The 26756-nt window shown below is 42.6% G+C and overlaps 1 protein-coding gene across 1 annotated transcript in view; it reads left to right on the top strand.

The window, feature by feature from the left end:
- IL12RB2 (interleukin 12 receptor subunit beta 2) overlaps positions 1 to 26756 on the top strand; it is a 68285-nt gene that overhangs the window by 34247 nt on the left and 7282 nt on the right. Inside the window, exons 10-14 of the mRNA XM_081087642.1 lie at positions 9718 to 9918; positions 14039 to 14137; positions 14229 to 14387; positions 22372 to 22509; positions 25067 to 25157. Coding sequence (XP_080943768.1) covers positions 9718 to 9918; positions 14039 to 14137; positions 14229 to 14387; positions 22372 to 22509; positions 25067 to 25157 — 688 coding nt within the window. The remainder of the gene's footprint in view (positions 1 to 9717; positions 9919 to 14038; positions 14138 to 14228; positions 14388 to 22371; positions 22510 to 25066; positions 25158 to 26756) is intronic.

The following is a 26756-nucleotide window of genomic DNA, read 5'->3' as shown; positions in this document are numbered from 1 at the left end:
TAAATATTGATAACCTTGGATTGGTATATGAGTTAGGAATTGCTCTTAGGAGTAAAGGGTTGCTCTTAGCAGAGGCCTGAGCACAGTGATTTATTTATTCTCACACATTAAAGAAGTCAGAAGTAGCCAGCCTTCTCCAGGGCTGGTGTGGCAGCTTTGTGACATCATCAGGACTCCAGCCTCCTCCTTCTGTTCCTTCTGCCAAGTTGGCTTTCGTCCTCAAGATGGATGAACTCCTGAACTTCAAGATGGTTGCCCAGAGTTCTAGCCATTTCCATCCAGGCAGCAGGAGAGATGGAAGAGAGGAAGGCACACCCCCTCTCCCTTGAGGAGCTTTGCCCCAAGTCACACACAACATACTTGCAGCCATTGACTCTAATTGGTCACCAGGCCACACCCAGCTCAGAGGAGGCTCAGAAGTGTATTTCAGGCAGCAGTGTTGCCTCGCTAAAGAAGATGAAGGCGGGTGGGTATTTGATAGGCCAATGGTAATCTCGCTCACGTGTATTAGGTACCTAAGGCGGAAACCTGATGGAAGAGATGGATTAACTATGGGGAAAAAAGCTTAAACTTTCTGCATAGTAAAATTTAAAAAGTTGAAAACACCAAAAATAAAACTTTAAAAATATGAGTAGCAATTTTTCTCAGAGTAACATAATAAAACCATGTTCCCATTTTCAGATCTAACAAATGTTAACAGTTGGCCAGATTTTCTTTTCTATTTTAAAAACATTATTTATTTATTTCAATTACAATTTACTTTCAACATTATTTTGTTCAGATGTATAAATAGAAACTTAAGAAAAGTATATATCACATTTTTTTACAAAAAGAGGATTATCTGTCTAACTTTTTAAAAAATGTATTTTTATTGATTTCAGAAAGGAAGGGAGATGCAGAGAGAGACAAAAACATCAATGATGAGAGGGAATCATTGATTGGCTGCCTTCTGCATGCTCAACACTGGGGATCGAGCTGAAACCCGGGCATAGGCCCTGACCAGGAATCCAACTGTGATCTCCTGGTTCATAGGTCGAATCTCAACCACTGAGCCATGCCAGCTGGGCCTATCCAACCTTTTAAAATAAGAAAGCAGGGATATGAACAAGCAACTCAAATAATAAATATAAAAAGAATAATAATGATATAAAAATATGTTCAGTCTAATTACTAATCAATGAGATGCAAATTTTAAAAAACCATGAGAAACCAAATCAGACTAAGAGTAAAAAATTAGTATAATCCACACTGGTGAATGATTAAAGTATTCTTGTACCCTGCTAGTGGGTGTGTGCACTGGCATACCTTTCTAAAGAACAATTTGGCCAAATGTAATAAACTTTAAAGATAAACATATCTTTTGACCAAGAAATTTTAGCATTATAAATGTATCCTCAGCAAATAGTAAGTGCTTAAAATAAATAGGCAAAAATATGTTTGTTGAAAAAAAATAGTGAAACAGTACAAATAACCTAAATGTAAAATAATAGAAAATGAACTGGGTTGATATATCCTGACTCTCACTGGCACTGATTTCATACTAGCATTAAAGTGATGTTGTAGCTATGTTTTTATTGCCATGGAAAGATGCACATAATAAGTACAATGGTGGGCTTCCAATAGTGTATATGGGATAATGTCATTTAAAATATGTATTTACATGAATATACATTTTTCGCAAGTTAAAAACATTTAGTGGGATATAATGGAAATGTTAATAGAGATCATCATTGCATCATGGGATTGCAGGTGATTTTTCTTCCCTTTTGCTTGTTATACTTTTTAATTTTTTTTCTTCGATGAGTAAGGACTACATATGTAACTTTTTAAAGTGAATTCTGCGGGAGAAGAGCTCATACCATTGTTTATATCCTGTTGTTGTTAAAATGCAGTATGTCAGAATACCTCACTTCTTCAGACCTCACTGCAGAGGAGTCTTGGGGATATAAACCTCATGAATTTTCTGGGCCCATTCCAGACTCTTTATTTAGATTTGATAACAACTTCTCAAAATGACACATTCTTTATTCATCCAGTAGTCCTTTATTGAGCATATACTATCTAAGTCAACTGGACTCCAGCAGTAGGTTAAAAGATAAGATCCTCCAGTTATATTTACTCAGGTGGAAGGGCAGACATATAAACGAGTAAACTGTAGTACAGTATAGTAAGTGTGAGGCTAGTGGTATGCACAGGTAGCTCTAGGAACTGAGAAAAGCCCAAGTATGGGGCTTGGAGAGGAGGCAACATGGGAACAGGGTATGGAGAGACCACCTGGTACTAGCCAGGTGAAGGGATGCAGGTGTGCAGGCATGAGGGTTTGTTTTAAAGAGGGATCCGAATGAGCATATAAGTAAAAAACAAAAACAAACAAAAAAACAAACAAACAAAAACAACAGAATCAGGGGTAGGGAAGAGTTGAAAATAAAGGGGATAATTGATGGAAGGAAGACCCTGGGGAGCTGGAAGTTGATGGAACCCAGTAACAAAAGCAGTTAAAGGAACATTACTTCCTCTCAGAATGGACAGGTGCTAAATAAGGATGAGGCTCAGTAAGGATGAGCATGCCGAGAAGGTAAGGAATGACACTGAAACAGTTCTCTACAACTGAGCTGTCTCTAAGAAGGTCTCAGAAGGTGGAAACCTTGGATTCTCAAGAGTCTTTACCACTCCTAAGACCACACCTGACCCTTCAATGCAAAGTTGTGCATCTCAGAGTGGCCAGAGGACAGATTGGCAAATTACATAATCCCATCCTTGATGGCTCTTGTCTCACACATATTCTGAATAATCTGTAGAAATATTGTGCCATAATTTTGTGTGTCCCTCTTGTTCAGAATGTGTTCACACTACTCACAGTAGGTAGAATTATGTTGATTTTGAGAAAAGTAGGGACAATTTTATTATCAAAGGCACCTGCCATCGCATTGCATATCAAGAAGCACTAGAACATTTTTGTTGATTTATCATGAAAATTGAATGTGTGCCAAACCCACAGTCAACAAGTAAAACATATTTTCACACCAGTCCTTGTGCTCAAGAATTATTGAAACTTTGGGAAGAATCAAAAGCCAGTAGTCATAAACAGGCTCATACAGCTGTCAAAGACTTAGGCCCCAGGAAGGGGCAGTAACTAAGCCAAGATCATCCAATTAGTGGCAGAGCTGGACAGAAAAACCAGGCCACCTGTCTCTTTCCAAATATCTCATGAACTTCATGACTCTATTCGGAAGCTCTCAGTGGAAATGGGGATGGGAAGTTGAATGATTGAGGCTAAAGGAATAGTGTGAAGGGCCACAGAGAGGAAGTGAGGTGTGAGGCGAGATCTGAAGGAGAGAACAAGCCCTGGCAGCCCTCAGCAGGAGGACGTCCAGGCTGGTTCCTGGCAAGCGTGGTGACTCAGGGGCAGGGCAATGCCAAGTTGATTTTTTTTAGCTAATTCCAGAGAAAACAGTGGTCAGAAAGGCTCTGGCTGTGTTAGCCCATCACTGGCAAAGGGTCTTGTGAACCATAGGTGCTCAATAAATATTTACCGAATGAATGCATTTCATTTAAAAAAAAAATCCTGGCATAGGAAGTCAGATACGAAGGCAAGTGAAGATAAAGGAACCATAGCTGTGGAATTCCAGCTTGTAGAATTATGCAGGTTACAGGCTCTAACTACCATGCCCAGCCCTGAGGGTGCCAGGGGAGGCAGAGGCTGTGCGAAGGGGAATAGTGATGAAGGGAAGGGCTGAGGCAGCGTTGGCTGTTGCACTCCTTTTTCTTGCCGGTGTTGTTCTGATATGATCATCACCTGGGCATTTCTACTATAGGGCAGGGAAGTCCTGAGAGCAGGGCAGAGTGTCTTGTAAGGAGCCCTGGAACCTAGTCGGGGAGAGGAGTTGAGAGCAGAGAGTGCCTGTGAGCTGGCTGGCTCCTGAGATTTCTGGTGCCATCCACCCTGTGGGCCTGGCAGTTAAGAGAATCAGAGCCCCACTCCCCCATAAAGGGAAGTGCCAGACATAAAAGCACAGGTAAGTTCTGGAGGTGCCGGGGACACCTGAGGGGGGCCTGTGGACAGGTAGAGCTCAGTTGGCATCATTACAGGCCCTCTGACTTCGAGCTCTCCACCCTGAAAAGCTCCTCCTCCTTACCTACACTTACCTGTAGGAGCACGAGCTACAGCTAAGCTTTCACTCCTCCTCCTACAGGAAGATGAAGGTCAAGGCTGTTGATCAATCCAAGAAAAATAAATCATGATCCCAAAGGAGAAAATTAGGAGAAATTGGAGGGGCACACGTTTGGGGGGTTGGGGGGGGGGGAGGAGAAGGCAACAAATAGAACAACTTGTGCCATAGGAAATATAACGAATGCAACAGAAAGAACAAGAGTTTAGAATAAGCATAATAAGTGTCCTCAGGCAGGAAGAGAAGAGAGAATGATAGAAACAGGTGGTTGTGAAGAAGCCTGCAATAAAGAGGTTCGGAATGGAAAGTCTAATTGCTGAAATAAAGAGCTCAGCCAATGGGTTGAAGAGCAAAAAGGACTCATTGGGAGACGAGCGAGTGAGTGGAAGATTGGGTAAGAAACTCTTCCAAAAGGCATCGGAAACGGGAAAGAAGATGAAAAAACAAACAAACTTAAAACACTGAGAGCACTGAGAGGGAAATAGGATGACTGCCTGAAAGGAGTCCCAGTGAGACAGAAAGTAAATGAAAGGGAAGACATTATTGAAAGTATTTATCAAGAATCTTACTGTAGCCCTAAGCGGTTTGGCTCAGTGGATAGAGCATCGGCCTGCGGACTGAAGGGTCCCGGGTTCGATTCCGGCCAAGGGCATGTACCTTGGTTGCGGGCACATCCCCAGTAGGAGATGTGCAGGAGGCAGCTGATCGATGTTTCTCTCTCATCGATGTTTCTAACTCTCTATCCCTCTCCCTTCCTCTCTGTAAAAAATCAATATATATATATTTTTTAGAAAAGAATCTTACTGTATACTGGTATGTACCACTCTGGTGCAGGATGTCGGTAGTAGGGGATGCTCTGTAGGGGCACTTGGAAAATCTCTGTACCTTCTGCTCATTTTGCTACAAACTTAAAACTTCTCTAAAAAATAGTCTATACTGTTAAGTGTCTGCAAAACATAGTGCAGGATGACCAAGCAAGGTTGATCCTAGGAATCTAAAGATGGAGGAGTATCAGAAAAATGTATCAATGTAATTCATCACATTAATACTGAGAGAGAGAGAAAAAAAGAGATATGTTCTTCGCAGATATAGAAAAGTAGTTAGAAAAAGGTTTTAGTAATATATTATTTTTTAAAACCTATAGAGAAACTATGAATAAAATAAAACTTTTAGTGTTTTAAGACTTTCAATAAAAACATGCAGTAGATAATATCATCTTAATAAAGATATGTAGGCACCTTCTCTTTAAAGTTAGCAACAACATAAAAACAAAAAAAAATGAAATAAAAGATTTAATTTAAAGAATGGAAGGAAGAGGTATTTTAAGTATGCAGCTAGTAAGATTATTATATGAAAAATTCAACATGGGCAATAGATAAATTATTAGAAATAATTAGAGAGTTTAGCAAATTTGTCAGAAATAAGAATAACACACACAAATTAATAGTAGAAAAGTAGAAAACAAGATGCCATTTACATAGCAAACTCAAAGTATCAAATGTCTAGGAATTAAACTAACAAAGAATCCATGAAAACTTTAAGGAGGACTTTTTAAAACTCCATTAAAAGATGTCAAAGGAGACATTCACTAAAAGTGATAAATAGGAGAACCAAGATGGCAGCATAGGTAAAAACCGGAGAATGCTGCCTCGCACAACCACTTCAAAAATACAACTAAAAGACGGACTGGACATCACCCAGAACCACAGGAAGGCTGGCTGAGGGGAAATTCTTCAACTAGAAGGAAAGAGAACAGCATACAGAGACTCAGAGGAGGCACAGTGCGGAATATACAAAGGTGTGGAGGTGTGTGGAGCGGGCTGGTGGCTGAGGGCGAGGTTGTTGTTTTCAATTGGGAGGGAGTCTCAGATTCTGAGCTCCAGTTCTGGGCGAGTCTCTAGGGACCCAGACTCAAACGGGAGAAGCGGGACTGTCTGGCATCGGTCAGAACGCGAGGGCAGCTTTCTCTCCGAAGTTTGCAGCGGTTGCTGGGACTCTGAGAGGCAGAGCCCCTGGGGACGGGACTGAGAGCGGCCATAACTGCTCCCTCCGCCCGCCCTGTAGATCCCCTGGGACCCGCCCCGCCCAAGCCCTGCACAGAGCCATTTGCTGGATAGCCTCAGGCAAAGGCTAGATTAGCACCTCCCCAGAGGACAGAAGTTTTCCCACTACAGACACAGCTGACTCTCACAGCCAGTTGTCCTGGAGGTCAAATCCCCCCAGTATTAACTACAACAATCAAGGCTTAACTACAACAAGACTGTGCACAAAGACCACTAGGGGGGTGTACCAAGAAAGCAAAAAAAAATGCAGAGACAAAGAAACAGGACAAAATTGTCAATGGAGGATATTCAGTTCAGAACCACACTTTTAAGGTCTCTCAAGAACTGTCTAGAAGCCGCCTATAAACTTAATGAGATCTACAAGAAATCTAATAAGACCCTCGATGTTATGATAAAGAACCAACTAGAAATTAAGCATACACTGACTGAAATAAAGAATACTGTACAGACTCCCAACAGCAGACCAGAGGAGCGCAAGAATCAAGTCAAAGATTTGAAATGCGAAGAAGCAAAAAACACCCAACCGGAAAAGCAAAATGAAAAAAGAATCCGAAAATACAAAGATAGTGTAAGGAGCCCCTGGGACAGCTTCAAGCGTACCAACATCAGAATTATAGGGGTGCCAGAAGATGAGAGAGGGAAAGATATTGAAAACCTATTTGAAGAAATAATGACAGAAAACTTCCCCTACCTGGTGAAAGAAATAGACTTACAAGTCCAGGAAGCACAGATAACCCCAAACAAAAGGAATCCAAAGAGGACCACACCAAGACACATCATAATTAAAATGCCAAGAGCAAAAGACAAAGAGAGAATCTTAAAAGCAGCAAGAGAAAGAAACTCAGTTACCTACAAGGGAATACCCATACGACTGTCAGCGGATTTCTCAACAGAAACTTTGCAGGCCAGAAGGGAGTGGCAAGAAATATTCAAAGTGATGAATGGCAAGAACCTACAACCAAGATTACTTTACCCAGCAAAGCTATCATTCAGAATTGAAGGTCAGATAAAGAGCTTCACAGATAAGGAAAAGCTAAAGGAGTTCATCACCACCAAACCAGGATTATATGAAATGCTGAAAGGTATCCTTTAAGAAGAGGAAGAAGAAGAAAAAGGTAAAGATACAAATTATGAACAACAAATATGCATCTATCAATAAGTGAATCTAAGAATCAAGTGAATAAATAATCTGATGAACAGGATGAACTGTTGATTATAATAGAATCAGGGACATAGAAAGGGAATGGACTGACTATTCTTGTGGGGGAAGGGAGTGTGGGAGATGTGGGAAGAGACTGGACAAAAATCGTGCACCTATGGATGAGGACAGTGGGTGGGGAGTGAGGGCGGAGGGTGGGGTGGGAACTGGAAGGAGGGGAGCTAAGGGGTAAAAAAAGAGGAACAAATGTAATAATCTGAACAATAAAGATTTAATAAAGTGAAAAAAAAATAAAAGTGATAAAGACAACTCTGAATAAAGACCATGTCAATGACAAAAAAAAAAAAAAAAAGATGTCAAAGGAGAGCTGAGTAATCTTCTAATGGAACAATTTAACATTGTAACAGCATCAGTTTTCCCTGAATTAAACTATATATTTAACTTAATTCCAGTAAAAACTAACAGCTAGAATTTTGGGGGACCCTAATAAAGTGAGCCTAAAAGGAAGAATAACGTTTTATGTATAACCAAGAGTATATGACCTAGTCATATATAGAACTTTGTGTATGTTAGGGATGGTGTCACAGTTGAAAAAACTTACTGTGTGGGGAAAATAATAAAATTTTTAAAAAATGATAATAAAATTTATTCCCTTAAAAGAAAAACTTTCAGCTATATTTGGATAAAAAACAAACAAACTTGAGTGTTAAACGTAAAACCAAAAGTCAATAGGAGAAAATGTGGTTGAGTATTTTCATGACCCCTGGATGGAAGGATTTCATAAACAAGACTCAAAATGCACAAACCATACATAGGTTTACCTACAGCAAAGTAAGTATTTATGGGCAACAAACACATCATAAAGTTATCAGAGTCGAAAGACGAGAGTAAGATATTTTTAGAGTTGAAAACTGACAAGTGATTAAGATCTAGAATATAAAAGCTATTTCTGCAAATCAGACACAAGACAGGAAACTCAGAAAAAATTAGCAAAGTATATGAACAGGCAGTTCACATAAGGGGAAAAAGTCAGATGATTAGTAATATATGAAGAGAAGCTGTCTCATGAGAAACCGGAAAATGAAAACAAAACCACAGTTAAGTACCACTTTACACGTACCAGATTGGCAAAAGTTAGGAAGTCAGAAAATACCAAGTGTGGACAGGTGGGGAAATGAGATCTCTCAAGCTTTTCTTTTTGGAGTGTCAACTGATTGGCTATTTTAGAGACCATTCTGGCCATCTTTATAAAGGGTGTCCCAAAATTCACGCAAGAAGTAATTTTGATAGAAAACACAGGTTTATAATTAAAAATTGTAATTTTTTTTATTGATTCATAAAGTACACAGTATAGGGTTATGTATGGAATAGCATATCTGGTAAATGGCCTTCACAGCTTTGCTGGCACATATGCACTCTTTTTTTTTTTTTTAATATATTTTATTGATTTTTTACAGAGAGGAAGGGAGAGAGATAGTTAGAAACATCGATGAGAGAGAAACATCAATCAGCTGCCTCCTGCACATCTCCTACTGGGGATATGCCCGCAACCCAGGTACATGCCCTTGACCGGAATCGAACCTGGGACCTTTCAGTCCGCAGGCCGACGCTCTATCCACTGAGCCAAACCGGTTTCGGCCATACGCACTCTTTTGTTGAAATTTTCCATGACCGTTTTTGCATAAATGTGGCTAAATTTCGATGAGGCTCATTTTTATCTTGATGGCTTGGTTAATCAACAAAATTGTCGCATTTGGGGTTCAGAAAATCCATGAGTGATTGTTGAGAAACAAATGCATCCACAACGTGTCACTGTTTGGTGCGGCTTTTGAGCTGTAGGCATCATCGGACCATTCTTCTTTGAAAATGCACTGCTCGGGCAATAACAAAATGTTGTAAGGGGGGGGGGGGGAGTTAGAAAAAACATTAGATTTACTCCCAACACAGTTCATGAAATAGCAACTCACAAACAAAGCAGCACTAATTTCCAAGGATCCATATATATCTGAGTAGACACTTATATAAGCTGGATTAGAAGGATTCCTATTACATTCACTAGAGCAGGTACCATTGGGGACACAAAATGAAAAGTGAAGTGAAATATGAAGGGGAAATAATTCTATAAATAACTCTACACAGGGTCCTTGTCCAAGCTGTTGATGCCAGATCTCCACGAATTGAGAAGTACCATCAACTTAAATCTGTGAACCTGAAGACCTTAAAAAGAAATCAGTTCTTCTAAAACTTTGCTAGGATGAGTTGTTATGTTTTATATCTTTATCCACAGTGATTTTTGTTTTTGTCCCTCCCCACTTTCCCCATAAAGGGTTGATGGCTCCTGGCCAGGTCTCTGCAAACTCAGAGGGCATGGACAGCATTATGGTGATCTGGGAGCCCCCCGGGGAAGCCGACTCTGCTGTCCAAGAGTACGTGGTGGAATGGAGGGAGCTCCATCTTGGGCGCGGCACGCGGTCCCCTCTGAACTGGCTACGGACTCCCCCCTACAACGTGTCTGCTTTGATTTCAGGTACTTGATTGTTCACCTGCCTTCAGGAGGGTTTCTAAATTCACATTTGTTTGAGGAAATTGCAGGTGAGAACCCAAAACCCTGCCCTTCAATTACGAGTGGCTACATGAGAATGTGGGACAGTGATCACCTAGGGTTCTTCAGGACAGCACCCCAGAATACACCACAAGCAGCTATAGAAGGCCAACCAACTGGTCGCCTAAAAGCTCTAGTATCTATGGAAAACCCACGTGCCTGACACGGTGCCATATAAGTGAATAAACCAAATGAGTGTGGTTGAGAGCTAAGTAGTAACTAGTCAGTGTGATGGGCAACTTACAATGGGGAGTTCATTTAAGTCTCAGAAATATCGTGTGCAGCCCATTATATAGACAAGGATTCCAGGAAGTCTTTCATGCTCAGGTCTGCTGCCTATTTTTGTGATAATAAATTCAGAATTATCTATTTAATTGGTGTCTCTAATCCTCACATTTTTCAAATCTGTCAGTGGTTACAATCAAGTGAAAGAAAGCATCTGAAAGCATATTGAGATGATTGGACAAAACTTAGGCAATGTCCTTTTTAAGTGTAAGTTTAAGTACTAGTTCTATAGCCAGACTATCTAAATTTGAGTCCCGGCCCTGCCCCTTTCTAGGTTGGATAATCTAGGGAAAATTAATTTCTCTGTGCCTTGGTTTGCTTATCTATAATATGGGGATATCAATATTATCTACCTCATTGGGTTATTGTGAGGATTAACTAAATTAATATAAAGAAAATGTTTGGGACAGTGCCTAGCATTTTTTAAGTGCTTGATAATTTAGCTAGCTAGCATTATTATTATTATTATATTATTATTATCATTATTATTATTATTTTACAGAGCTAAGATTTTAATGGACTTTCAAGCTCTAAATCCCATAGCACTTCCATCACATCCTGACAATCATTGCACCTGTCCAGGAGGACACACACGCACTGCTTAAGGCAAAAAAATTTACACAGATGAAATAAACAGAGCACACTGCGTGATAATACATGAGCCGGTCCTTACCTGGGTGCCCTTTTTTATAGTCTAGCTGCTCAGATTTTTAGTGAGTTGTGTTCAATTGTCATCACTACACGTAAACAGAATGCTGCCCAGTGAGCCACAGAAGGTGAGCAAGTCCCTGGGGTTCTGGAACTTTTAATGTGGAAACTACTTAGCACATGGAAGAGAATTCTAAATGAGGGTGGGGTGGTTTGATGGCTGCTGCTGGCTTTGACATACATGAAAAGGAGGATGCATTCTTTACTGCGTGGAAATTATAAGAAGGCAGATGCCCGCTCTCTTTTGAGAAGGAACTTTCCTTACTTGTTATGGTCTCTCGCAGGACAAGTGATTGCCCCTGGAGTTGTCGCAGTAGCACCAGTTTACGTGAGGGCTGCTTTGCCTATCAAATCAGATGAAACAGTGCCTAGAGCAGGTGCTTAGTGAGCTCTGAAGTGCTGCAAAACTGCAAATGCTTATTGTCAACTGAATTAGGATTTACCCCTGCAGGATGGTTTAAATCATATAGTCCCTACAGGTCCTTCCTCGTATGATTCTACACAAATACCATAAAGCAGATGAAAAGAGAGAATGGTTTCCGTATTTAGGAAACTAAAGTGTTTTTAAGCATTTTAGAAATATTCATTTGAATTAGATCCATGTACTGGTTGGTAAAATAACTTTAATAATGGTTTTCTTGCTACTTGAAAACACTTGGTGAACTATTAGTTTGTATTGCTGTATGTTATGAAAATAAACTCTTAAAAAATTAAGTAATTCACACCACGAAATCAGAGGGGCCCTCTCTCCTCAGTGAGATGACTCATGGCCTTCGCATCCTCAGCTTCTGGCTGGGGCCCTTGCTTATAGTGGGGCTGAAGACAGTCCAGCTCCAGGACTGTAGGTCGGTGAGACTAGGCGAGGGATCGTCAGTCCCACCCTGTCTGCATAAAGATGGTTCAGGCCATACAGAGCCACACCTTTTACAATAGGTGGCCATCGCCATGTCCAGAAAACCTTCCCTGATTCCTAGGCTATTTTGGGCCCCCCTTCTTCATGCTCCCTCATTCTTCCTCTAGGTCAGTGGTCGGCAAACTGCGGCTCGCGAGCCACATGCAGCTCTTTGGCCCCTTGAGTGTGGCTCTTCCACAAAACACCACGTGCAGGCGCGCACGTACAGTACGATTGAAACTTCATGGCCCATGTGCAGAAGTCGGTATTTTGTGGAAGAGCCACACTCAAGGGGCCAAAGAGCCACATGTGGCTCGCGAGCCGCGGTTTGCCGAGCCACAGTTTGCCGACCACTGCCCCATACTTAATAGGGGAAATTAGCTTTCTGCAGAAAATCCACCTAAAAGAGTATTTATAAACATGGACACCAGGTATATAGGTATGCTTGCCAGTATGAGGAAATGAGCTGGTAGTTGGGGCCAGGATGAAGAAATAAAAATCTTAACATTGTGGGGAACAGGGCTAAGGAATTTTCGGGGTGGAGAGCAGACATGATTAAGGAGTGTTTGTATAAGACTTAGCCAGTTCAACGGGAGTCCTCAAGATCAGAACCAGGGAACTAGCTTGCTAGGGCTCCATGCTTCACGGAAAAGGAAATGTCACCTGAGCTAAGGAGCCACATTTTCTTCCCTCCTCCACTAAGGGTAGGCTCTTCACAAGCAGCAGCCCACAGCTTCTGTAGAGCCATTCCCAAGGCTTCTGCCTTAAACACAGTTTGCATGGCAAAATGTAACAAAAGCATTTGCCGGCTGAGCTCATCTGGAAATCCCATGCCTCTGTATGGCACCGTGGTTGGTTGGCTCCATCCTCGATGAGTAGCAGAGCAGCCAGGCACTAGCCACTCTGAAATGAAATGTGATTCCATTCTCCACGGTGCCCTTGGGGCCCCTGGGTCTGGATGCCACCCACATATAATCTTTGGATTACAGGGCTGAGCTGACTGTGTCCCTACCTCCATCTCACTTAGTTCATGAATACAAATGGGAGCTCACCCGTGGCTTAGTCTTTTCTCTTCATGGTCATTCTGACAGAACTGGGGGTGTGTTCGAGCTTTATATGCTGCGTATTTGCTGGAATATTTAAAGGACAGCGAGTTTTCTTATAAAACACACAGTTTAGTAAATTATTCAGTGGAATTCTTCTTCCCCAAACAGGAAATATTAAATCCTAATCAATCGCCCGTGGTAGGGGACCAGATCTACCTATGGCAGGGCTTTAAACAATAGGGGAGAGAGCTCTGGTTTTGACCACATGATACTGTCGTTACCTAGTAGGGATTCTCTCTCTTTTTCCTTTAAATTTTAATGGGGAATTTAAAGATATGTCATGGGCAGTAATACGAGAGGGGCCTTTTTCGTTATAACAAGTAGAAATCATGGAAATAAGAAGCTTGGGCAGGAAAGAGCAACTTGCCAATAAACTTTGTAGCTGATAGAAAACTGCAAAGGGTGGCAGTTTAAAAGCTCCGAAGGTGTATTAACATTCCCGGGAATCTTCTTCCACGCTGCAAAGCAACTGAGATCTAATTGGATCATGGTGCGGGCAGGTAGGGAAGGAGCAATGGGTCGGATTGCACTGAGCGTGCCCTGGTTAGCCACACCCGAACGTGTCACCCCAAGCTCCCCAGTCAGATCCTGATAAGCGTCTGTGGAATTGAAGAGCCTTCCAGGTTCTATGCCTGAAACACCCAGCCTCACTTTTTGATAAATGGCAAATGATTTATTTGTAGAAGTCAGTTTTTTTTTTCCGGAAGGAAAGTTTTGTTTCAAAAGTGGTCTGTGTGGTTATATTTAAATCCTGGTTTAGACTGGGCTAGCTTTTGTCTCCTTAATCACGATGACCCTCAAAAGAAACTCAGGTTTGCTTAGTTGTTCGCTATGAGGTAAACTTTGGAGTTGGGAGCCGTGGCTTCTAGGAGGCGGTTCCATAGCAAATAGGAGGCTGAGATTTTGTAACAGGTCATTCCTTTACCCTTGAGCCATCTTCACACTAAGAAAAGGCAAGAAATGCCTTGAATGCGTCTGTACAGATATGGAGGCGGCTCCTTTAGTGACTCACAGGTGATACCGCCCCTGTGATAAGAGCTCTCTTTCCTTGCAGAGAACATAAAACCTCACATCTGCTATGAAATCCGCGTGCACGCACTGTCAGGGCACCGGGGAGGATGCCACTCCATCCGGGCTGACTCTGCGCGCAAAGGTGAGTCTTGGGAACCTTTGGCAACGTTTTGCTTTAGTTTCATGATTTGGATTTAGAGGGGTGACGACGCCTCCTGTGCTCTGTTTTACAGCACCACTGAGTGGCCCCCACATTAATGCCATCACAGAGGAAAAGGGGCGCATTTTAATGTCGTGGGACGAAATTCCAGCCCAGGAACAAATGGGCTGCATCCTCCATTACAGGATATACTGGAAGGAACAGAACTCCACTTCCCAACCTCGATTTTGTGGTACGTGTGAGAAAAGAATGCTGCAGGGCCTTCCTTGTTCAGATGCCAGGAGAACACAAGCACATGCATGTGCATACATACACAAAGTGCTAGTACCGTGCCTGGCACTTAGTAGATGCTCAATAAATATTGTGAAATTAACTGAAGGAAGGAAAAGACATCTGAACTCATAAGCACAGTTACTGGATATATGTTATGTGCCAAGCAAATTAAAGAAATGAAGATGATAGACCAGGCTCTCAAGGAGCTTATTCACATGGGGAGGTAGCATTTCAAAAAGCAATAAAGACACTTTAGTACTATTATATAGACCCTTGAGGTTTACAGGGAATGCATTTGGAGAACTTTTTGAGTTCCCATATTTGCAAATACCATTATAGCATACTATTTTATTCTCAAAATGGGTGAATTACAACTTAATTCCTTATGACCTATAATCTATCCTATCTAATAAAAGAGAAACATGGTAATTAGCGTATGACCGCTACCCTTCCCATTGGCTAATCAGGGCAATATGCAAATTAACTGCCAGCCAAGATGGCGGCCGGCAGCCAGGCAGCTTAAAGCGAACATGAGGCTTGCTTGCTTCAGTGACAGAGGACTCCAACATTCCCCGCCTGCCGCTGTAGGCCTCTGAGCTGCAACTCTAAGCAACTATGTTACAAATATAGAAGCTAAACAAAACCCCAGAAACCTGCTTTAGTCTGCCGGACTTCAGCCAGCAGGATCGCAACATTGTTTCAAATACAGAAGGTAAACAAAGGCCAGAAACCTACTTTCAGCAGCGGAGGCCTAAGAGCTGGAGCCAAGCCTCAAAGCTAAAGCTGGCCCAGAATAAAAAAAAAAGAAAAGAAAAAAAGGAGCGGTTGGGAGCTTCAGTCACCCGCCAGCCTGAAAACAGCCATCAGCCCCTCACCCAGACTGGCCAGGCACCCCAGTGGGGACCCCCACCCTGAAGGGTGTGTGACCAGCTGCAAACAGCCATCAGCCCCTCACCCAGGCTGGCCAGGCACCCCAATGGGGACCCCCACCCTGATCCAGGACACCCTTCAGGGCAAACCAGCCAGCCCCCACCCGTGCACCAGGCCTCTATCCTATATAGTAAAAGGGTAATATGCCTCCCGGCACCAGGATCAGTGTGACAGGGGGCAGCGCCCAAACCCCCTGATCGCCCTGCAGCTCTGTGTGTGACAGGGGGCAGGGCCACAACCTCCCTATCCGCCCTGCTCTGTTTGTGACAGGGGAAGGCGCCCCAACCCCCTGATCAGCCCTGCTCTGTGCCTGATAGGGGGGAGCTCCCCAACCCCCTGATTGCCCTGCGGCTCTGTGTGTGACAGGGTGTGGCGCCCCAACCCCCTGATCGGCCCTGCTCTGTGTGTGATGGGGTAGAGCCATAACCTCCCCATTGGCCCTGCCCTGAGTGTGAGAGTGGCGGCGCCCCAACCCCCTGATTGGCCCTGCTCTGTGGGTGATGGAGGGCAGCGCCCCAACCCCCTGATCGGCTCTGCTCTGTGTGTGACAGGGGGCGGTGCCCCAACTCCCCTATCGGCCCTACTCTGTGAGTGACAGGGGGCAGCACCCCAACCCCCTGATTGACCCTGCTCTGTGCGTGACAGGGTACGGAGCCCCAACCCCCCTGATGGGCCTTGCTCTGTACGTGACAGGGGGCAGTGCCCCAACCCCCTGATTGGCCCTGCTCTGTGCGAGACAGGGGGTGGCGCCGCAACCTCCCCATTGACCCTGCCTTGAGTGTGACAGGGGGCGGTGCCCCAACCCCCCAATCGGCCCTACCCTGAGCGTGACTGAGGGTGGCATTGCAACCTCCTGATCCGCCCTGCTCTGTGCATGACAGGGGGCGGCGCCCCAACTCCCCAATCGGCCCTGCTCTGAGCCTGACCAGGGGCTGCACCTAGGGATTGGGCCTGCCCTCTGCCACCCGGGAGCAGGCCTAAGCCAGCAGATCGTTATCTCCCGAGGGGTCCCAGACTGCGAGAGGGCACAGGCTGGGCTGAGGGACCCCCCCTCCCCCCCGAGTGCACAAATTTTTGTGCACTGGGCCTCTAGTATATATATAAAAGGCTAATATGCTAAGTGTCTGACCCTCCGACTGGTCGCTATGATGCGCACTGACCACCAGGGGGCAGATGCTCAATGCAGGTGCTGCTGTGATGCGCACTGGCCATTTACAGAGAAATGGCACCATGGACCTGGCACTGACAAAGCAACACTCGGCTTCCCCCAAGTGGGACACAGGCCCCTGCCACCACCCCGGATCGACAGCCCACCAAATTGCAGCTGACACTGCTGAGACCCCATGGTGCAAAATGTGGCCCACAGCCCAGCCCAGCCTGGAAACAGTGGCTGTGGGTGCCGGGTAATGACATCACGTAGCAATGGCCAGCTACGTCTCCCTAGCGACTAGCCTCCTGGGAATTTCTTCAGCCCAGGAACCCAACTTGCTTTATAGCCAGGTGCAAACATTTTATAGTAGAAGTCCTGGAGTAGGTAGCTAGGAGACCTGGTGGAATCCTATTTTCTTTTCATGAGCCAGAAAATGGAGATTTACAAAGTTTAGAAACTTGACCTAACTGAAAAGAGGAAATGGTAGAACTTGAAAATGATTTCAGGGTTTCTCACTGTGCAGAATATAGTCAAACACTGCTATAGTTAAATATTTTACCCATTGTTCTCCCTGTGTGATCTACAATAATCTGCTTCATGTTGATATTTACTGCTGTGTTGCTGACAATTACCTGAAAGAGAAGTTGAGGTGCTTCACTGGGCTGGAAAAAGTTTTCGGACATGGTCAGTTGTATGTTGCGTTCTCTTGAGACCAAAGAGCATGTGATGTTAAAGTTGTAAATACTTCATCACAAGGGAAATTAGTCAAGTACTCTGAAAGTGTTTTTACTCTTAATGTGGTATACAGGGAGATATTAGAATAAGTTTAATCAATTTATCAGTCATTGTTTTTATCAATGTTATTTTTATATCATGTTTTTGTTTTCATGTCTTTATTGTTATATCATGTTATTATTTATTTCTTAATCAATTTATATATTATTTTCATGTACATTTTACTAATTCTTTTCACCTCTGACACTTCTATTATAGAGAAAGGGTGAATAGTGATATTAAAATATTTCTTCTAATTAATTTCCTTTCAATGTGCACAAATCTGTGCACTGGGCCACTAGTTATTCTATAAGACTAAAGCAATTAAAATAAATTCTGGCTGGAGTATAATCTTGAGTGACTTCATGGATCACTTATTTATAGCAGCTCCAAGGCACCTGCCAGACTTGATGTTCTAATTTTGATTTATTCTGGCTTGCCCTTCTCCTTATTTCAAAGGCAGCTTTCTTTCAGGAGAATTTATCATAAAGAAGCAACTTTTTTGTTCATTCATGAGAACTAGTCGGTCTAAGAAGAATGTAACAGAGCCACCCTGAGATGTGGGTGCCAGGGTGCTGCCTGCAGGAGGGATTTTTACCTGGGAAACTTGAGCTGTCGGTCCTCTCTCTTGACCTTTCAAGACCTGATGTTGCTTTTCTGAGTTAGGACTTTTGAAGCTAGTTAATTTTTATTATATAAATAATACTTGCAAGTGATAAAAACATTTAAGTAGTTCAGTAAGACATAAAGTCAAAATTATCCCTTTCTTTATAAACTATTAGCAGTTCTTTGTATGCTCATCCAGAAAAAATTTTAAGCCTATCTATATATATAAAAGGCTAATATGCAAAGTGTCCCCTCGGGAGTTTGTCCGGGAGAATGGGAGTTCGATCGCTCACTATGATGTGTGCTGACCTCCGGGGGCGGCATGGAACATGGTGGGCAACCAGCAGCGGTGGGGCACTGAGGGAGCAAGGAAAGGAGGAGGCCGGGAGGCGGGGAACCTGATCAGCCCTGATGACCCGCCAGGCCTAAGGACCCCACCCATGCATGAATTTCGTGCATCCGGCCTCTAGTGTTTTGAATAATCATCTGTATTCTGATCTTTTTTGTTTGTTTTAATCTTTATTGTGGAAAGTATTACATATGTCCTCCTCCCCACCCCCCATTATCCTCTTCTAACCCACCCCCTGTATTCTGATTTTTATTTTGCTTTTACTTCTCAATAATAAATACTGGAGATCTTTCCACATCAGTCCAGATGGATTTGCTTCATTCTTTTTAATAGCCCTCTAGTATTCCACTATAAGACTTTACAGTCATTCACTTAACTAACCCACCATTGATAAACAGGATGTAGCATTGAACAGAACTGCTTTCCACTGGGCCAGCCAGGGTCAGTTCTGAAAAACACCCCAGAACAGTGATGGCGAACCTATGACACGCATATCAGAGGTGACACGCAAACTTATTTTTTTGGTTGATTTTTTTTTTTGTTAAATGGCATTTAAGTATATAAAATAAATATCAAAAATATGTCTTTGTTTTGCTATAGTTGCAAATATCAAAAAATTTCTATATGTGACACGGCACCAGAGTTAAGTTAGGGTTTTTCAAAATGCTGACACGCCGAGCTCAAAAGGTTCGCCATCACCGCCCCAGAAGGTGATGAATCAATTGACCTCCTCCTGAGCCATTTTTAAAAAAATATATTTTATTGATTTTTTTACAGAGAGGAAGGGAGAGGGATCGAGAGTTAGAAACACCGATGAGAATGACATCGATTAGTTGCCTCCTGCACACCCCCTACTGGGGATGTGCCGCAACCAACGTACATGCCCTTGACCGGAATTGAACCTGGGACCCTTCAGTCCACAGGCTGACTCTCTATCCACTGAGCCAAACCAGTCAGGGCCTCCTGAGCTATTCTGAACTCTTCATGTGGAAATTGCTCCCCTCCACCTTCCAATTTTCATTTTGGCAGAGTTTAAACCGAGAGGCCTATTTACAACCAGACATATGCATGGTCATTTGGTTCATAAAGCTGCTGTTGTAGATGTAGAAGAAAATATCTACTTTATTTTGCCACAAATCTGATGACTCTAAAGTCTATATAAGGGTATTTAAAAATACATCAAAAGGGAAGGAGGCCCAGATTCAAAGTCCTGTTTTATACCTGTTTAGGTTATACTAGTATTCCTTTTATTCATGAAGCGCATATTGATGAGTAAGACCCATTCCCTGTCTCACAGAGTTCACAGTCTATTGAAGGAGATGGAAAAGCACACACACAAAAATGATGTAACTGCTATGATCAGGGACTGACAACTATCTATTACAGGGGTCCTTAAACTTTTTAAACAGGGGTCCAGTTCACTCTCCCTCAGACCGTTGGAGGGCCGGACTATAGTTTAAAAAACAACTATGAACAAATTCCTATGCACACTGCACATATCTTATTTTGAAGTAAAAAAACAAAACGGGAACAAATACAATATTTGTATTTGCATGTGGCCCGCGGGCCATAGTTTGAGGACCCCTGGTCTATTGCATTTGATAACCAGAAATCACAGGTGAATTCACAAATGCAGCTTCTAGAGAGTGACAGAAGGCAGGAGGCTGAAGGAAAAAGACACCAGGATGGAGGCACCACAACAGCAAGAGCAGGATGGAGACCGAGGGGGAGGGCGCTGTCTAATGTGTCTTGTGGCACTGCCCACCAGGCCCCAGACTGACAGACATGCAGGGTGCGGTTGGAGCACTGAGCCCTGCTGGGCAGGAGAGGAGAGGTGTGGACCTGGGCCGGGCCCCGGCATCTGCATGTTAGTGCAATCCCAGTGGAATATGCGAGACTTCTCCTCGGGAAGTTGGTTGGTACTGCCATGTGCACCAGTGGCAGGTGCTCTTCTGTACTGGTGCACACACTGTGCTTTGTTCTACTTGGCTATTTTTGCCCACAGACCCTAAGCATCATGAGGGCAGACACCATGGCTGTTTGCTTACCATTGTCTCCCCTGTTCTTACAAGACAGCCAGGCACACAGTAGGTGCTTAATAAAAACAGTACTTGTTGAATAACAAATGGGTGATCACCACCCTCCATGTTGTTAAATCAAGGTAGACTATTAGGGAAAGACTAATTTTCGGTAACAATGCAGCTGTTTTGCCGGAGACCACTTGACCTTCTTACCCACTGCCTGTCAGATGATTGGCAACTATCACATCTTCCTAAACTGGCGCCTTTGTCTTTTAACCACCTGAGCCTAAAGTTTCAGAGGGCTAAGGATCGAATGGCCCTTTTATCTGTGCCTGAGATCACAGCCCAGACCCAGGCAGCAGAACCAGTATTTCCTGCTTGATTTCTTTCTCCCATTACTCAACTCAACCTATTTTGCCAACCAAACTGCTGACACCATCCTCCTCCTTACTGCTCCCCCATAGTTTCCTATTTTTCAAATATATTTTTTAAATATACGTGTGTGTGTGTGTGTGTGTGTGTGTGTGTGTGTAAACCTTTTGGCCCAGCACACCATTCAAATTTCTTCTCTTATGTTCCGACATCTTATTTCACTCCCAGAGCCAAGGATGCCCTCACACAATCCAATGGTTGACTCACTGATGCTTTGCTGCAGCAAGATGAGCAGAAGATTGCTTCAAAATTAATTTTTTAATCCCCTGACTTAGGAAGAAGGAAAGAGCTTTTTTAGTTTGATCTCAAAGCTTAAGTCTGTGCAAGCAATTTCATCAGGTTAGAGTAGGCTTGGGAATTTTCCACAGGGTACTTTTTCTCAACAGGATGTAAAATGCAGAAATTGCTCTGATAGTCACAGCTCTTAAATGATCCGCTCCAACCTCAGCCCCTTTGGGTGGAGTGGATATAATATTACAGGGCTCCATCTTGCTGGGCACCCACAGTGAGCAGGAGTGGGGAGTGTAAGGGGTCTGTTTTCCTCAATGATGGTAAACTCTTTGAGGCAGATACAATGCCTTTGTATACTTGGTGCCTTTTCCAGAGCAGATGTTCAGTACATATCTGTGACTGTTGAAATAATTTCAGCAAATAGGGTCATGTGACTTGTCCTGGGCTTTGTGAGTTAGTAAATGTGATGTTGAGGCACAAAGTGCTGAGTTCTAGTCACCAGCACAGGGGCAAGTCTGCTGAGCGAGCCAGCAGGCTGCTCCTGCTCAAGTTCTGCCCTTCATTGTATGTCCCCCCACCCTAATCCCACCCAGCAGATCGCTGGAGGAGAAGACTGCCTATTTACTGAAGGCTACCTACAAACAGCCTCAGTGCATTGCTCAAAAACAAAATCTTCCCTGCTGAGAATCTGCAGGGGTGTGGAGAGCATAGGGAACTGATGATTTAGGCTTAAACTGCCAAAATAAATCTAATCTTAAATACCGCTGCTCTAGGTTTTAAATTTTACATCACATTGTAGCAGATCATCATATTAAGCCTACTAAGCCTACTGAGTGGAAAATCAAAATTAATAAATGTTGCTTAAATATCTGTTTCATTAATTGCTAAACTTAGCTTTCTAAAAGGTTAACTGAAAACAATTTGTATATTGAATTTCTTTCTCAAAGATTCTCAAATATACCTGGTAAATGCCAGAAACATTATAGGACATAAAAGGAGTTAACCACTATGGCTCAGTTGGTTGAGTGTCGTCCCATGCAGTGAGGTCACTGGTTTGATTCCTGGTTGCAGGCTCCATCCCCAGTGGGGGGCATGCAGGAGGCAGCAGATCAATGATTCTCTCTCTCTCTCAAGTCAATAAAAACATTTTTTTAAAAAAATAGAAGTTAACTACAACTAAGTAATTTAAAAAACAAAACGATAAGAATTCTTTCAAAAGATTTTGCCCCAGAAAAAATATTTACTTCTTCTAATATCCTGGAAAGTGAGACCTCCATAAATGACTGCATGTAGGGCCTACTAAAGTGTTAAGTACTAATTAATTAAGACTATTTTAAAACAGAAATGTGCTTTTCTCTTTCAAATTAAATGAAGCATTAACCAATGAGTAAAAGCCCATATTCAAATATTCCCTTTAATCTGTACCTTGCTTCCTTTATCTTCCTCTCAGAAATTCCCTATAGCGTCTCTGAAAATTCACATCCAATAGACAGTCTGCAGCCCAGAGTGAGATATGTCCTGTGGATGACAGCTCTGACAGCAGCTGGCGAAAGCCCCCAAGGAAATGAGAGGGAATTTTGTCTGCAAGGTAAGAACAACTTTAGAGGTGGAGAGTCCACCCTGGGTTCCCACACAGGTGTACAGCCCACGGCCTTTGGCATGGAGATTATCCGATTTTCTTTAAGGTGCTCATAGCTTTCTTACTGCTACACCTTTGCACTGGTTTCCTATAACTGGACTGCCCTACCATGCTATTGTCTGCTTGGAGACAGTGTCTACTCAATCTTCAAAACTCAGTGGAAATGTTTCCTCCTCCAGGCAGCCTTCCCAAACGCACCTCCTATTTCCCTTACAGTGTACTATATTTGACCCATATTCAAACTCCAAATCCAATGGGCAGGGACTGGTATCTGTTTATCTCTATCTTCAAGGTCTAGAATGGTGCCCACCACCTCGTACTACTTGTTCACTAAATATCTGTTTCATGAATAATGAGAATAATCTCAACAATAGCAATAGCAGCTATTGCATATCAGATAGTTATGTACTAGTCATGTGTTAAGTGCTTTTACACCATATTAGTATGCTGGGGCTCCTGTAACAAAGCACCATAAATTGGGGGTTGCTTAGACAATAGAAATTTACTTTCTCACATTTCTGGAGGCTGGAGGTCCAAGATCAAGGTATCAGCAGAGTTCATTTCTTCTGAAGGCTATGAAAGAATCCGTTTTATGCCTCTCGCCTGGAGTCTGGAAGCAATCTTTGGCATTCCTTGGCTTGTGGATCTCTGCCTTCATCTTCACGTTGAGGTTTCCTTGTGTGTCTGTGTTCAAACTTCCCCTTTTTATAAGGACGCCTGTCATATTGGATTAGAGGCATCCCTACTGCAGTCTGACCTCATCTTAACTAATTACACCTGCAACAACCCTATTTCCAAATGAGGTCACTTTTTGAGGTACTGGAGATTAGGACTTCAACATATGAATATTTGGTGTGGGAGAACACAATTCAACCTACGTAGCACATACTTTTGCTCATTTAATCTTGACCACAACCATGTAAAGTGCCTGTTTTACATGATTATACCTGGTCACACTACCAGGCACTCAATATGAAATGAATAAAGGAATGAGGGATTAGGATGCCTTTTACAAATGTACAGAAATATTACCCAAGGTCATAGAGGTGGTAAATGGCAGAACTACAAATCAAACTCAGATTTGAGTTACTTAAGGTTGAATATGTAAAGTGACCCAGCTATCCTGTGATTCCACAAGCTAAGTTACATTGTTCTCTCTAGCATCACTAGTTTGCATTTGCCCCAAGAGTAAAACACACTGTTCTTGCTTTCTGACAGGGAGTATCCAGTTGGTTATTCAGGACTTTGTTGTTCTATGCCAGGTACTTCTCCACTGGGAAAATTAAAAACCCATCTTTTCATCTCCCAGTGACCCCCATGAAAGTTAACTGTGAGCAGTTAACTAGATGAAGAGCTCAGCATCATTCTACTTGTGGTGCTCCAGACCGTCCCATCTGCCCAGGAAGGAAGGCAGATGCTGAAGAAATGTCAGATTGGGCTGGTTGTATGGGGTGGTAACAAGGCTGCCTGTGATAACTCCCCCATTCAGCCCTGGTAATACACCTCTCTCACTGAACCTAGCAGGTCTCTGGTCCCTACTTCCCCTGCTCACTCTCCCTCCCAGCCTGTCCTTCATTCCATCAGAAGAATCTTTCTGCAAGACCCCTAGTGCTGACATTCCACCTCTTGCTGCAACCCATCAGTGGTTCCCCAAGGGCTTCAAGCTAGGATTCAAACTGCTCTGTTACCAGGACCTGCATGACTTGGTCCTACTCACTCATCTAGCTTCATCCTCTGCCTCGCACTCATTTATACTCCAAAGCAGGACCAGACACCCTTAGTCCCCTGAAAGTGCTAAGCTGTTTCATCCTCTCATGGCTTTGCATAGCTCTCGGTCTAGTCTGCGCTTCCCTAACTTGTCTGCTTAGCCAACTCCTGTCCATCCAACTCTGCACTTTTAACATCATGCCTTTTGGGAAACCATCCTGAGCTTCATGTAGACATCATCACTCACCTTTTATGGATCAAGAACCTGAAGTCCACAGATCACATATCAGTCCGTAGAAGATACAGTACTAGAATCCAGGGCAGTTCACAGCCAGTGCATTGTATATCAAGCTCTTTCCCCCCACCCATAGAGGAAGGAGCCCTGGTAGGGCTGGAGCTCCTCCCAGAACTATAGCATTGGCTCCCTGAGGCCCCTCCTCTTCAGTGGTTCTCAACCTTCTGGCCCTTTAAATACAGTTCCTCATGTTGTGACCCAACCATAAAATTATTTTTGTTGCTACTTCATAACTGTAATGTTGCTACTGTTATGAATCGTAATGTAAATATCTGATATGCAGGATGGTCTTAGGTGATCCCTGTGAAAGGGTCGTTTGACTGCCAAAGGGGTCTCGACCCACAGGTTGAGAACTGCTGTGACTTAAATGAATGGATAAAATGACTCGGCCTATTCCTGGGCCCAGCTACCCAGGAGCTGTGGTAGGGCCGAGTTTCCACTATAGAGAGTATTTTGAAATGTTCACTGAAGATAACTCAATCACAGGGTTTGCTATCTTTTCAGGTAAAGGCAATTGGAGCACATTTGTGGCACCGAGCATTTGCACTGCTATCATCATGGTGGGCATTTTCTCAATACGTTACTTCCGGCAAAAGTGAGTTGGGTACACCTGCCAGTTTTGGTAACTGTCTTTTTAAATGATAATTGTTATCATTGCTATGAGTCCAAGAAATGGACACTCTCATACATTGCTGATGGCAGACTAAATTTATTTCTTTTTGGATTGGCAATATATATTAAATTTAAGAAAAATGTTCTATCACTGACCTAGCAATTTCTAACTAGAAATTTATTCTAAGTATATCATAAGGGTATGCTAAAGTATTGTTCATAAAAGGAAAATAATTTGAAAAACATAAAGACCCAATGACATGGGATTAATGAAATCATGATATATCTCATGCTATCTAGCAATATTATGTGTCCATTAAAGATGTAGAAGAAAATGAAATCATGAATATTTGCTGTATTTTAAAAGCAGCTTGCAAAAGATGTACTTCCATTTTTTAAAAGCATAGTACATACACACACACAAAATATTATGTTATCATTAAATTTGGTTGTATATAAGATAAAAATCCAAAATAATATGACAAACTAGCTAACAGCTTCTCACCCAGGTAAGGGAAGTAAACTCAGGTCAAGGGTTGGTGAATAGCTCCAATGCATCTTTCTGCTCCATTATCCTGACATTGGCTTCCATCCATTTCACCTCATGGTCCAATGGCTGCAGGAATGATAGCCATCATGCCTGCTTTCTACAACTACAGGGAAAAAGAAGGTGCCTACACTTCCCTTTTCAGAAGACTTTACATGAAAAAGTCACACGGGATACTTTTGGTTAGATTTCATTGGCCAGAACTTGGTGAGGCAGGGAGGTTTAGAATTGTGGCCTTACAGCTGGGTTCATGGTTGTCCCAATACATTAAGGTGTTCTTCCTAAGGCAGAGAGGAAAACAAGTATTGGGCAGCAATTAACACTCTCTGCCCCAAGAATATACACCAAAATATTAATGGTGGTTATATCAGGGAATAAAATCATATTAGGTGGTTTTAGTTCTTTTATTTAGCTATACTTTCTAAAATTTCTTTAAACATACTATTTTATTGAAAGAATTTTTAAGGAGGTAGTTACTCAATACAAAGCTTTCTTCAAATGTTGTATAACGTAAGAGAAGAGGTAAAAATAAAACTAGCTCAAAGTCATTCTGCCAGCTATTGAACTTGTCTGAAAGGCTTTACATTTATTGAAACCCTGTATGTGATAGGTACTTCAAAGCAGAGCTCTCTTTAGGTAGATTTTGAAAAAGTTTAACTAAAAAAGAGTTAACTAGGATCACATGTATCCTCTTCAGGGAAATAGTATCAGTGAGGGGCAAAGCTTCTGCTGTTTAAAAAATGAAGGAAGGAAGGAGGGAGGGAGGGAAGGAAGGAAGGACTTTTTCCCTCCTACATCATAAAGGTGATATAAAATCATTTAAAAAAATTTTTAAAAACCTAGAGATGTAGAAAAAAAGACCCATATTTCCTCTGATCACCAAACACAAGTACTCTTTTAACAGTTTGAATGTTTCTCTACGGTATTTTTCTTGGCATTGTTTTGCATGGTCTATGTTTAAGTTATTTATATCATTAGTATCCTGTTTGTTTTCTTACTTTTAGCATAATTTACTTGTCATTACAAACTCTTTAT

This window comes from Myotis nattereri (assembly GCF_964212035.1).
Source record: "Myotis nattereri genome assembly, chromosome: 3".
Lineage (NCBI taxonomy): Eukaryota > Metazoa > Chordata > Mammalia > Chiroptera > Vespertilionidae > Myotis > Myotis nattereri.
Note: the sequence above shows the minus strand (reverse complement) of the source record. Positions and strands in the feature narration are given on the sequence as shown.